The sequence below is a fragment of the Ictalurus furcatus genome, chromosome 10 (genome assembly GCF_023375685.1).
Source record: "Ictalurus furcatus strain D&B chromosome 10, Billie_1.0, whole genome shotgun sequence".
In the NCBI taxonomy this organism is placed as follows: domain Eukaryota; kingdom Metazoa; phylum Chordata; class Actinopteri; order Siluriformes; family Ictaluridae; genus Ictalurus; species Ictalurus furcatus.
The window spans coordinates 14,405,125-14,419,386 of NC_071264.1; the positions used below are offsets into that span (position 1 = coordinate 14,405,125).

Here is a 14,262-nt window from a genome sequence, read left to right on the forward strand (position 1 = left end):
ATTCTTTTGTCATTGCCTCTACAGTGTATTTGGTTGATTACAGAACATATGAAGACCTGGGGCAGTGATTGCCATGCGGTGCAGTTGGTACAATTAATGACTGATTGCTTATTTTTCTCAAGCGTGAAATTTAGCAATATGAAAGTAGATGTGCTCCTTTCATTTGGCTTTAGGGTGCATCCCGGAACGCAGGTGTGATATTCGGCAAAGAGGTGTGTTGTAAATGTGGTTACGCTTGGGGGAGGAGAGAGATAGTGAGGGGGATATTGTGTGTGTGTGTGTGTGTGTGTGTGTGTGTGTGTGTGTGTGTGTGTGTGTTTGCATGCATCACTTTCCCTCTCCCCAGAGCCCCACGCGCAAACACACATCTGCAAGGCAAAGTGCCACTGGGAAATACTTATCACACTGAGCTAGAACAGATCCCTAAGAGTATGTCTAATCATTCTTTCTGTCTTTCTTTCTTTTCTTTCCTTTTTATTTATTTATTTATTTTTTTTTATACATAATTTTACATCATTACATTTATATGTTAAAACAGAAATGAAGAGTAGTCATGCCAAGGGCTGAGGATTTGAGAATTCAGTCATTATATAGCATCTTGAACATTCTGGTCAGATGAAACACTAGAATGATAAAGCACTGAAATATGATTTTTGCCTCTGCCCCTTTGTGAGAATCCAAGCTTTTGCACTGACTATATCACACTGTTTTCCTTAAACACAGGAGATGAGTGTGCTACTTCAGCCACACTTAGAGGAGTGGGCAGCCATCATCGCTCCTAAGATGAGCCATTATCCCCATGGTGTGCTGTGTGGTTGAAAACACATTATCTGTCAAGCCTTAGTGAAATGTCATCACAGATGCCATTATAGAATCACATTTACCTCTGGGGTGTTAATTTACCGTACATAAGATGTGCAGTCTGTACCTTCAGTAGACAGTTTGAGTTGTCATTCTAGTGCATAAAAGTCTTTAAATTGTTGGTGAATATTGGTATATAGGGTAAGGATCATGCTTTCATTAACTTATAAATGTCGGTATTTTACCAAGAGCATTACTGTGCTGCTGTTAGTACACCCTTGACACAAAATGCCAGTTCTGTACCAACTGCAGGAATGTACAGCTTATGAGTATTCAGCACATAGTGAAAGGAGATTCTCAGACTTACAGTATATTCCAGCAATTCAGGGGGAGATGTATATATGTGAGAGCTGTTTGCAGTAGGTCACATCTGAAGCATTCTCAGTTAGTCTCAAGGAATGAATAGCTTGGATGTGAAGGTGTTTTGCTTCAATGCAGCAATAACTATATAGTGAGGCATGAGTTAGTGTAGTAGCTCATCAGCTAAAAATGAATCCCAGCGTAACTGAATTGTTGTTCATCCCAAGTGATTCATATCCACGTCAGGATCGTGTGACCTCTCTGGGAAACTCTCAGATCTCACCTTCTGGCACTGCACACAACCTTGGGGTAACCATGGACAATCAACTGTCCTTTTCATCTTACGTTGCTAATCTGACATGCTCATGCCTTTTTCCTTTACAACATCAGAAGTATTTGTCCATTCTATCCACACAGGCCACTCAGGTGCTTGTTCAGTCGCTTCTCATTTTGGACTACTGCAGCTCGCTGCAGGCAAGTCTGCCTCAAATTCTGCAACTATTCCAGAATGCATCTGTACTTGTTTCAACCTTCCTAAGTTCTCCCACAACAACCCATTGCTACACTCCCTCCATTAGCTTCCTGTAGCTTCCCACATCAAATTTAAAATACTGATGCTTGCCTACAAAGCCAAAAACAGACCAGCACCCCCTTACCTCAAAGCACTTATCACACCCCACACTTGACTTGACTTGACTACACCACACACCCTCTGATCCTCTAGCACTGCTCGACTGGTCCCACCATCCCTCATGGTACAAGAAGGCATGCTTCAAGACTCTTCTCTGTTCAGGCACGTAGGTGGGGGAATTCCAGTAGATGTCTAAACAGCTGAGTCACTGGCAGTCTTCAAATGATGGCAAAAGACCTACCGCTTATATATACAGTCATGATTTCTTCTGTTTTTGTGTATATCTCATACTAAACAGTTTCAGAAATTAAAACAAAATCTAAGATAAAACAAAGGCAACCTGAGTAAACACAAAATACAGTTTTTAAATGATAATGTTATTTATTGAAGCAAAAAAGTTATCCAATACCAACTGGGCCTGTGTGAAAATGTATTTGCCCCCATAGGTACTAATTCCCCAAATCTATGAAACTGCATTCATAATGGGGTTCAGCTGGACTAGACACAACCAGGCCTGATTACTGAAAACCCTGTTCAATCAAATCAACACTTAAATAGAACTTTTTCAACAGCATGAAGTTGGTTAAAAGATCTTACCCAGTAACACACTATGCCAAAGTTGAAAGAAATTCCAGAAATTATAAGTAAGTGATTCAAGTCTACAAAGCTATTTCAAAGGCTCTGGGACTCCAAAGAATCACAGTGAGACCTATTATCTACAAATGGAAAAACTCGGCACAGTAGTGAACCTTCCCAGAAGTGGCCGACCTTTCAAAATTCCTCCAAGAGCACAGCAACTACTCATCCAGCAAATCACACAATAGCCAAGGACAACATCAAAGCATCTACAGGCCTCTCTTGCATCAATAAAGGTCACTGTTCATGGCTCCACTATCAGAAAGACACTGGGCAAAAATGATATCCATGGAAGAGTGTCGAGGTGAAAACCACTGCTAACCCAGAAGAACATTAAGGCTCATCTGAATTTTGCCAAAACACACCTTGATGATCTGCAAACCTTTTACGAGAATGTTCTGTGGATTGATGAGTTGAAAGTGGAACTGTTTGGAAGATAGGGGTCCCATTACATCTGACGTAAACCAAATGCCAATTGCACAAAAAGAACATTATTCCTAGGGTCAAGCATGGTGGTGACAGTGTGATGGTGTGGGGATACTTTACTGCTTCAGGGCCTGGGCAACTTGTAATAATTGAGGGAAACATGAATTTTGCTCTCTACCAGAAAATCCTAAAGGAAAATGTCCAGTCTTCCATCTGTAAGTTGAAACTCAAACACAACTGGATTATGCAGCAAGACCATGATAAAAGCATAAGTGGAAATCCTAGTCCTAGAAGTAAGTGAAAGACTGATCTCTAGTTATTGGAAACATTTGGTTGTAGTTATTGCTGCTAAAGGTGGAACAAACAGATTTTAAGTTTAAGGGGGCAATTAGTTTTTAGGTGTTGAATAACATTTTTTGCTTTAATAAATAAATAAATAAATAAATAAAACTGTATTGTGTGTTTACTCCGGTTGCCTTTGTTTTATGTTGTATTTCGTTTGAAGATCTAAAAGATCTGGTCATTTTGTAGTCTTTAAGTCTCCAGTTTTGATCAGTCTGTGCCCATGATTGCCTCAGATTATTGTTCTTGGCTGATAGGGGTGGATCCTAATGTATGAATCTTGTGTTGTCTGTGGCCAGGTACTTAGTCCATGACCAGAATCAGTAGGTATTTATTGATAGCAGGGTGACCACACTTCCCCTTTTGCATGGACATGTCCTTTTTTTCTGACCTTAAAAAAGCACCCGGCTGGGATTTCTAAATTTGCGAAAAGGTCCGGGATTCTGCTTTAGTTTGATTATGATGTGCTTATAGTCTAATAATGCATAATGTGTACGCATATTTGCATTGCTTTACCCCCTCTCTGTAATTCCCGCCTTCTCGCACACCAATTGGTCGACTATAAAAGGTTTGCAGCAAATATTGGCTAAATTCCTGCCTCTCAACTATTAGCCTACTCTCAGCGAATGTGCGAAGGCAAAGTGCTGTTGTGTACAGCATCAAATAGTTGCTTGACAATTGCATAAAATGACAGCTGTCCTGAGTCGAAACAATGCCCATGGCCATATAAGGTCATTTTTAATTTCATGTTATCGCATTGCTTTGTATTACATGGCCATTCAAATGTGTAAATGATGGCATGTAGCAAAATCATACTGTGCATGGTGGTAAAGTAGGACACAGGTAACCATCTAACCGTAACCCTAGCTGTAACGTCTAGGAGACAGTGACTGCTAAAAAGTGTTGTATCTTATGAGCTCACATCTCCATTAATATTATGAATTTGGGGTAACACTTAAAAGCAACACATTGTAAATTTCCTTATGTTGCATCACAGTTTTTCATAGTTGCATAATAGACATGGAATAGTAATGCAAAACTAAATGTGATGCAAAACAAGGATGCCACAGAGATTCTTTTACTTGGCAGCCCTCCTCAGCTCCATGTGCAGTCATGTGAAAAAGTAAGTACACCCCATGGAAATTGTTGGCTTTTTTTGACATATTTGGACAAGTAAATATTTGAACATCTTTAAAACAGTGCATATTAATAAAGTTGATATACTTGAACAAAACCACAAGGAAAAGGATATTTTTCAGTCATTTATTCAACAGAAATATTAATAGACGTGATATTCTTCTGTGGAAAAGTACAACCCTGGCCTCAGAAGTTAGTATTGCCCCCCTTCTTGTAGGTGTTTTGGTTAGGTGAACATAATTGTCGACCAGTCTCTGAAATTGGGTTGCTGGAATTTTTGACCACTCTTCCATGCAATATTCTTCCAGTTGCAAGATGTTTGAGGGTTTTCCTGCACGTACTGCCCATTTCAAATCCCCCCACAACATTTCAATGGGATTCAAATCCAGGCTTTGTGTAGGGCATTCCCTAACCCTCCAGTTCTTCTTTGTGTGCCATTCCTTGGTGGATTTGCTAGTGTGCTTAGAATAATTATCCTGTTGAAAGATCCACTTTCAATTCAACTTCAACTTTCGGACAGATGGCCTCACATTATCTTCAAGCACTCTTTGATATGATGCAGAATTTATAGTTGAATCAATGAATGCAACCATAACATTTCCACCACCGTGTTTCACTGTTGGAATGAAGTGCTTTTCTTGAAAACATGTCTTTGGTCTGCACCAAACATGTCTGCTGTTAATGTGGCCAAATATCTCAAGCTTTGATTTGTCTGCCCAGAGCACATTATTCCAAAAGGCCTGGTCTTTGCCTATATGCTCATTGGCAAACTGTAGTCTTGCAAAGGCTTTTTCCTGGTACGCCTCGCATGCAGGTCAGATTTGTGCAATCTCTTTCTGATTGCAGAAGCATGCACTTTGACACCAACAGTTGCAAGACTTACTAGCAGATACATTGATGAAATTTTGGGGTTCTTGGAGACTTCTTTTTGCATCAGACGGTCTGCTCTTGGGCTGAATTTGCAGGGATGGCCAGTCCTGAACAAATTTGCAGTCGTTTGTAATCTGCGCCATTTGTAGACTATTTTCCTTACAATGGAATGATGTATTTAAAATAATTTGAGATCTTTTTAAATCCCTTTGCAGACTCATAGGCATCCACAACCTTTTTTGGAAGATATAAGAGATATAAAAGGGGTTTAAATAAGACAGGTTCCACCTGCACTCCCTAAGCAGGTACTTATCAATGGCCTTCAACACATGATTTTATGGCTTTGAAGATGTGATAAATGTAGGGGTGTACTTACTTTTTCCATGTGACAGATCTGATTTTTTGTTCATTTAAATTGTGAAAACTACTATAAAATGTCAATTCATGTGTCATTTGATAGAGTGTATCACTTATTAATAGGCACTGTTTCAAAGAGGATCAAATGTTTGCTTGTCCAAATATGTAAAAATAAATAAATAAATAAATATAAAATCCATGAGGTTTACTTATTTTTTCACATGAATGTAACTATTCAATTAACTAGTGAATAGAAAATAAAAAAGTCATATTTGTTTTCTGATCCTATGGTATACAAATTTCACAGTTTCATCTTTAGCAACATCCTTACAATGTTATTGCCATTTTGTTGTATTCAAAAGTCAATAGTTAAAATCATATACCTAAGTTTTTAACATGGTACAAATGTATTTGCTAGTTATCAGTTACAAAATTTAAAAGTATTATGTCAATAAGCATTTTTCTCCAGTTATTTAGATGGTTAAGCAAACATCCAAATAAAAAAGGCATAATGTAAATCTCTTCTTTGCTATACTTATCTATGTTGCTGCTGTGTATCATCAAGGGGACTTCTTTAGCATCTTTAGTATGTCTCTTTCACCTGGAAATGTGAATATAGTACGCCTTTAAATCAACTTAAGGACACAATTAGACCTTCGGGATGTACCTTTAATGCTTTACTCTAAAACCTAATTAAAGGAATACACCACATGCACTTTCAGAGGTAAAAGATACCATACTAAATAGGTTTAAATGATCTCCAGCAACAAGTACAGTTTGGTACCCAATTTTTTAAATAGGTAGGCTTCAGTTAATGTTGTCTTTAGTTCTTACTTTGTTTTAGGCTATTGTTTTGTGTATAGTAAATGTAGAAAATTGAAAAATGATGTTGAATTTTAATTGAGATAAATTGTTACTGCACCAGCATTGATATAGTGCAATGAAAAAAGTACAAAGAAACAACACTGAGACATGCCGTTCTTCCAGGGTGTGATTAAAACCATCCTTTTTACTTTAAATCAAAATGCATAAATGCTGTGAAGGTGCAAACCGGAGGTACAAAACCATATCTAATGAAAGTAAATTAATGAGTGAATTCTCATGCTTTCATCCAGCATTTCATCCCATTTTAGTTTTCCCTCTTTTCATACACTGCATCATTCACATACTCCATCTGCCTGAAAATTACACTTCAATAACACTTATCTGAGAAAGGGGGAAAATGGCTTCAGAGCTTCTTTTCTACCCTTGGCCCTGTGTATGTGATATCATTGTGGTTGCCATATCCAATGTGTCTCTGACTTTAGCCGTAATCTGTGATAGGCTTTAATGGAAATCGTATGTAATAGGGCTTGCTTTTAAGTGCCGCTGGAAACGAGATCCGATTCTGTGCCTGAGGCACAGTGATTCTGTCGATTCCCCAACTAATGAACACCTAATGAATTCTTCCTTCATATTATTATAGCTACTGGGGAATGTTACCAGACTAATAAGGGCTTTTCCTGGCTAAAATGAGTAAAATAATGACAGACTTTTAAAGTAGGCAAGCCTTTACCTCCACACCTTACAGATCACGCGTTGTTAGTAAAATTAATTATGGATTAGGCGTAATGCTGAACTAAGCAGCCTAGCATGTCACTGTGTTTCACCTGCCATCTTCATTCTTTAAAACTTTCTTTTTAAAAAAAATCTTTGAAAAAAAAAAAACACTCACTGAGCACGTTATTAGGAATACCTGTACACCTATTCATTCATGCAATTATCTAATCAGCCAATCGTGTGGCAGCAGTACTGTGCATAAAATCATGCAGATACGGGCCAGCAGCTTTGGGTAATGGGAATGGGGGAAAATGTGATCTCAGTGATTTTGACCTTGGCATGATAGTTTGTGCCAGATGGGCTGGTTTGAGTATTTCTATTTCTTGCTGCTGGGATTTTCACACACAACAGTCTCTAGAGTTTACTAAGAATGGTGCACTAAAGAAAAAAATACATTGAGCAGCAGTTCTGCAGACAGCAACAGCTTGTTGAAGAGAGAGGTCAATGGACAATGGCTAGACTGGTTCGAGTTGAAAGGCTACAGTAACTCAGACAACCACTCTGTACTATTGTGGTGAGCAGAAACGCATCTCAGAATGCACAACATGTCAAAACTTGAGGTGGATGATCTACAACCTCAGTAGACCATGTTGGGTTCCATTTCGGTCTGAGAAAGCTGAGACTGCAGTGGGTACAGGCTCAACAAAACTGGACAGTTGAAGACTGGAAAAATGTAGCCGGGTCTGATGAATCTTGATTTCTGCTGAGGCACACAGGTGGTAGGGTCAGAATTAGGCACCAACAGCATGAATCCATGGTCGTAACCTGCCTTGTGTCCAGGCTGGTGGAGGTGGTGTAATGGTGTGGGGAATGTTTTCTTCCAGCATGTTAATGCACCATGTCACAAAGCAAAAGTCGTCTCAAACTGATTTCAAGAACATGACAATGAGTTCAGTGTTCTTCAGCGGCCTTCCCAGTTACTGCATCTGAATCCAATAGTAAATCTTTGGGATGTGGTTGAATGGGTAATATGAAAGTGTACCTCGAAAAATCTGCAGTAATTGTGTGACACAATCATGACAATGTGGACCAGAATCTCATAGATATGTTTTCTAACATCTTGTGGAATCCATGCCTGGAATTAAGGCTGTTTTGAGAGCAAAGGGAGGCCCTACTTAGTATTAGTACAGTGTTCCTAATAAAGTGCTCTATGAGTGTACTTTTAGGAAGTAAGGGGGAAAGTATGTCATTTGAGAAATGTATTTCCTTCAGAAAAAAATCCCTTATAATGCCATTTGGTTCTTTTCTCACCTGGGCCTCACTCACTGAATGTATACTGCACCCAGTACTAACAAGGAAAAATGCATTATTCATCAGTCATTGATCTCAGAAAGTCAGCTTTGTACATTTTTTCATAGGCCACACAAGCCTGTTCATGTCACGTCTGCCTTTTTGAATCAATGACCGATAATTTAGCACAGTGCCTATTATCCATTATGATTTGTCCAGACACCTACACTAGCTGTTGCTGTTTGTGGATTTAATGAAGGGATGAAAACCTTTGAAAGCCAGTTTGTAGTCTGTCATCTATCTTATAAAATAAAACTTTCTAGTGTCATCTTGCAGCAGATGTGTGACAGCTGTAGGCCTGTATGAGCATATTCTCATGAGTTTTGCGCTTTGCTTAACAGAGTAAAAAAAAACTAATTCCATTTGCATTTGCTATTGGTCTGATGTTAGTTGGTTGCTACGTGATATACCAGCCTTTACATGTTCTTGTACTGTGGATTTTGTGTACTACATGAGTGAATACCCATTTTAACCTGAGAAAAAATGATATCCTTCAGTCTGGCTTTTCTCTTCCCTCCTCCTTAGATGTGGTATGGGGTGAAACAGTAGTGAACATGCGGAAGGTGACTCACCAGGTAGTACAGGTACCTCTGTCAGGCACTGCTGTGCTGCCTTGCATCTTCACTTTACGGCCCAGCCCATCTCATGAATCTCATGACGCCCCTCGCATTAAGTGGACCAAAATCTGGGGCCACCATGGGCTTGATGGACTACAGAGGGAGCAGTCTGTATTGGTAGCAAAAGGCAATGTGGTGAAGGTGAAGAAAGCCTTCCAGGGCCGCGTCATCCTGCCTGGCTACACAGAGAATCGCTACAATGCCAGCCTGGCACTGACAGGCCTGAGATCCAGCGACTCGGGCATGTACCGCTGCGAAGTTGTGGTGGGACTTAACGACGAGCAAGACACAGTGCCTCTCCAGGTTACAGGTGAGTTAGCGCTACAGAATGCGTGTGTCTATCCTTGTTTATGAAGTGATGTAAGCCTTCTGCCACAGGGTGCCTTCAGGTCAGAGGAAAGTTATCTCCATCTGTACTCTACTGTACTGTCTATCTGTGACCACTTTCATTGCTTTTCAGCTTAATGTAAACACAGGTTGGGTTTTCACCTCACAGCATCACAATGAACTGTTATTAGGCATGTCCTCATACTTAATAAACATTTATTATACCTCAGGGTGTAATAAACTCAAAGTTGTTTCTGTGACTATTAGTTATTATTCCATCTTTAAAAATCACTATAATTATATTACCATGCACAACATGGAGGGTTTGTTTTCCCTCATATCTGTGCTTGCAGAGCAATTTCCAGCCATGTGTGCTGTATGTCATCTATCATTACAGAATATTTCACATAATTTGACAATACATAATTCACATAGCAGGTCCTGCATGTACCAGTAGCTTGATCTGTTCTAAAACCTACTGTATATTTGGGAGAGCCTTTAGATGAGATGGCTTTTGACATCTTAGGACCACATAGATAAAGTAAAGTGATCCAGCCTACACCAAGGTGTTAGAGATTCAGCACTGAAAAGCTAAACGGTAGAAACCTCCATGAATTTTAAGACGCTCAGGAGCTCAAGAGATCACCCACTCGAGGAATCGATTAACAAAACATAAAGCCGCTTCTGTAGAAAGAAAGGCGTTATCCCCCTGTCTCTAATCCTGAGAGCTTAGTCTTAATTACGAGTCAAAGAACACAAAGGCAGCCTAACATAATAATTAACAAAAATCAATATCACTCTGCAGTATCTGTATTGTAGTCATTTGGGCTCCTTTTCTACAATTTTCTTAGGTTTATGTTGGTCAGGTGCAGGTATTTCATTAGTAACAGGTTATCCAGTAATTGTTGTGGTCAGCCTTTACCATGTGATTCCAGAATGATTGCAGCAATTACATGCAACATTTATTGCAATTGCTAACTGCTTTGACTAAAATAAAATAAACAAAGCAGTGGTATTCTGGTTTCACATATCAGTTATCACTCTCTTATAGATCAACTGTTGTGTGAGTTAATTAGGGCAGTGAACAGTACTATGCATTTGATTTCCACCCACACTCTTGCTGCTAACACTGTGACTTGAAAGAGCAAACAGAAGAAGATGTGCTGTCTCTTGCATCTGCACACTGCTTTATAGGTAAGATGTGAAATATCCCGTAATATTTATTATAGTTAATGAATAACTTTTTGAATCTTATTCAGAAACAGAAATACTTTTTGGAAAATGTAGGAGGAAAAATAAAAGCGTTTGCTTTCAGCCCATGTGTCTTTGAAGTAGTCTCTCATTGAAAACTGACATAGAGAGCAAAGGGAAAGTGTTGGGGCATCTACCCCTCTGAGGAGTAGGGTCTCTTTTTTTTCTAGGCAATGCCTGAAGCATTCCCCCAGAAATAGCACCACCTTTATTCCCCCACTGCACCCCACTCCACCACCGCAGCCTAGACAATTCCCTCATTTCTTTATTTTGAGCTCCTGAAGATGAAACAACCATTTAGAAGGATGCAAACCCAGGCCTTCTTGTACTCATCCCTTTCATGTTTGTGTGTTCTCCTGGGAGTGGAAGTGGGATTTACTAGGAGAGGTGATTTGTACAAAGGTCAGGAAGAGTGGGGGATTGGAAATGCATCTGGCTGATACAACGGGAATAGCAGATGGATGCTTCAAAAAACAATCATAGTTCTTATTTCTCTGCACAGCAGAGAGGAAGCCCATCCACCGCCAGGTCAGAGCAAAGTCAACAGGAAGCCGGGCTCACACTTCACACAATTTGTTCCTTCTCTCACTCACTCTCTTTAATTTTTACAGGATGGTATGCGCATCTGCACATCTAGACACGCTGCACAATTGATTACATACAGTGGGGGAAATAAGTATTGAACGTGTCAGCACTTTTTTCAGTAAATATTTTTCCAATGACTTTATTCACATGAAATTTTCCACCAGACATCAGTATTAACTCAAGAAATCCACAAATATAAAGAATTCACAACATTAAAGTCCATGAATGAAGTTATGTGTAATAAAGTGGAATGACAGGAAAAAAGTATTGAACACGCTAAGAAAAAGCAGTTCTCCAAGGCAAGGTAAGGCAAGGAACCAGCTGAAATCTATAAGTATTTATTATTATTATTTTTTTTATCCGTAAGAAAGTAATTATACCTCCTATCTGTGCTAAGGAATATCAGCTGGGTTACTAAATTGATGGTCTATAAAAAGGCTTTTCGTAATCAAGGTGTCACACAAGAAACATCTCATGATGGATAAAAGCAAAGAGCTCTCCTAAGACCTTAATATTTGGATTTCTTTATATGTGTGGATTTCTTGAGGTAATACTAAAGTCTGGTGAAAATTCCATGTGAATAACCTCATTGGAAATATATTTACTTAAAAAAAGGTTGACACATTCAATATTTATTTCCCACACAGTCAGTAATCAGTATTTTATTGAGTTTATATCCATGTGTGCTGGTGTTAAATGATTAACTCATCTTATATTTCTTTCTTTCCAATGTACGACCTTCACAGGTGTGGTCTTCCACTACCGAGCCCCTCATGACCGCTATGCCTTGTCATTCCCTGATGCTAAGCAGGCATGTGCGGAAAACTCTGCAGTGATCGCCACACCTGGGCAGCTGCAGGCTACTTTCGATGATGGATATGACAACTGCGATGCAGGCTGGCTCTCTGACCAGACTGTAAGGTGAGGTTAAAAGATTATTACACTGGCTCCACTTCTATTCAGTGTCAGTGATTTCTTTATATCAAATATTCTTTGTTAAAATGTCACTGCATTCAGGTTATAGGTCTGGGATATAGCTGATATAACTGCTATTTGCTAGTAAGCATGTAATTGAATACTCTTGCATTTGCTGCCTAAGCAAAATATTTTCTTGGATTATTTATCATCCTCGCTGTGTTCTTACATCTCAGTTGGATAGTAATTGCCCAAATATTCAGGTAATTAAGCAACTGTGTAGCTATGTCAGAGATTTTGTAACTGAAATAAATATGTGGGTTGGTTTAATGGTTAATGAAATTGGCTGCAAATGCTGGAAAAAACGCATGAGCTCCCTTTCAAGTGCTTTTATCCCCTAAAACCTGGTAAATATATTTTAATAAAATTTCAGCCTCATTTGAATCAGTATGTACAATTGGAACTGAATGTAGAGTATATTTCTGCCTTTCCTTGTGTGTGTGTGTGTGTGTGTGTGAGTGTGTGTGTCTGATGGTCTCTTGATATTTCCTTCAATTGGAAGTGGTTCTTTAATTTCATTTGGTCATCTCCACAGGTATCCCATCCAATCTCCACGGCCTGGTTGCTATGGCGACCGGGAAGACTCACCTGGTGTGAGAAACTATGGCAATCGCGCCACTGATGAGCTGTTTGATGTGTACTGCTTTGCTGAGAGCCTGAAAGGTATGATGGGTCATCAGGGGTAGTTAAGTCCCACACAGCCCTTGTTAAACCGTTTCTCTAAGTCTCTTCTCTGAGGAACAAATGTGAGTCATGACCCAGACATGCACGTTCCATGCACCTGCTTCTGTCCCAGCTGCTTGTACTGTGCGTCGAACTGGGTCACCATCTTTTCTGCTCTGCTCCACTGTTCATGCCTGAATGGGTACATTTGAACAAGATTGCCCTACTCACAGGTGCACATACTGCATGATCTGTGGATCATTTCCACCAGAAAACACTTACCACAAATTTGTAAGCTGATTATAATGCTGCTATTTAGTTTTAGTGTTCATTGTTCACTTGATACTTTGAGTTCATCGTCTGGCAAAAGCCTCTCCACCTTTTTTGCTAAACTGACTTTATTCATTTTGCAATTGATTATTTAGAAATTTAACTTTAATCAAGAGCAGGGTGTCTTCACCAAGTGAAGTACTGAGATATAACTCATATGTCTCTTTAAATTATATTAAAGCCCTTATATAACTCATATTCTTTCTCCTTAAAGAGAATTTTTTCTTGGTTGTTTATCATTGAGATATTTTGAACAAAGAGAAGAACATATTTATCAAGATAGAGAATGTTGATATGTGTATAAAAATATCATATCAGTTTTCATTTGAAATCCAAGAAAGACAATCTGTCTCTCCTGGAAATTATGTAGTGGTTTAAAAAGATTTTTTTTATGAGCGTACTATTCTACTGGAAAAATACTGGGGCTCAAATTTCACCATCAAGACAATATTCTGCTTTTATTCTGATGTCCAATCAATCCTTTCTTCTCTTTTTCCTTTATTACTATATTACTCATGGTGACTCATTGCCCTCCTTCTCCTCTCTGTTTCAGGTGAAGTGTTCCATGCCAGCGTGACAGATAAGTTGAGTCTGGCCACAGCTTCTACTCACTGTCACGAATTGGGCGCTCAGCTAGCCACAGTGGGACAGCTTTACCTGGCCTGGCAGGCTGGACTGGATCGCTGTGACCCAGGCTGGCTGGCTGATGGTAGCGTGCGCTACCCCATCAATCAACCACGGCGCAACTGCGGAGGCGATGAGCCAGGGGTACGCACTCTCTACCATAATCCCAACCGCACCGGCTTTCCTGACACCGCCAGCCTCTTCGATGCCTACTGCTACAGAGGTATGCTGCTAGTTTGATGAGCGACTTGTTCACTGTCCAGGGCTGGACTTAACCAATAAGCGAGGTAAGCGGCCGCTTAGGGCCCCAGGGAATCAGGGGGCCCCATCAAAAACCCAGAAGCCTATATAAATCATGAATGAATGCAGGGCCCCCTATCATAGATTAGAGTGGAACATTCCATTAGTACTGCGTATGCGCGAGCAGCTGGCCAGAGTTAC

General features: G+C 39.7%; 1 protein-coding gene across 1 annotated transcript in view; it reads left to right on the plus strand.

Annotated features, from left to right (window-relative positions):
* The window catches only part of ncanb (neurocan b), a 112,755-nt gene that overhangs the window by 24,321 nt on the left and 74,172 nt on the right, over positions 1-14,262 (plus strand). Inside the window, exons 3-6 of the mRNA XM_053634869.1 lie at positions 8,975-9,376; positions 11,976-12,150; positions 12,740-12,867; positions 13,751-14,044. Of these exons, the coding sequence (XP_053490844.1) occupies positions 8,975-9,376; positions 11,976-12,150; positions 12,740-12,867; positions 13,751-14,044 (999 nt within the window). The remainder of the gene's footprint in view (positions 1-8,974; positions 9,377-11,975; positions 12,151-12,739; positions 12,868-13,750; positions 14,045-14,262) is intronic.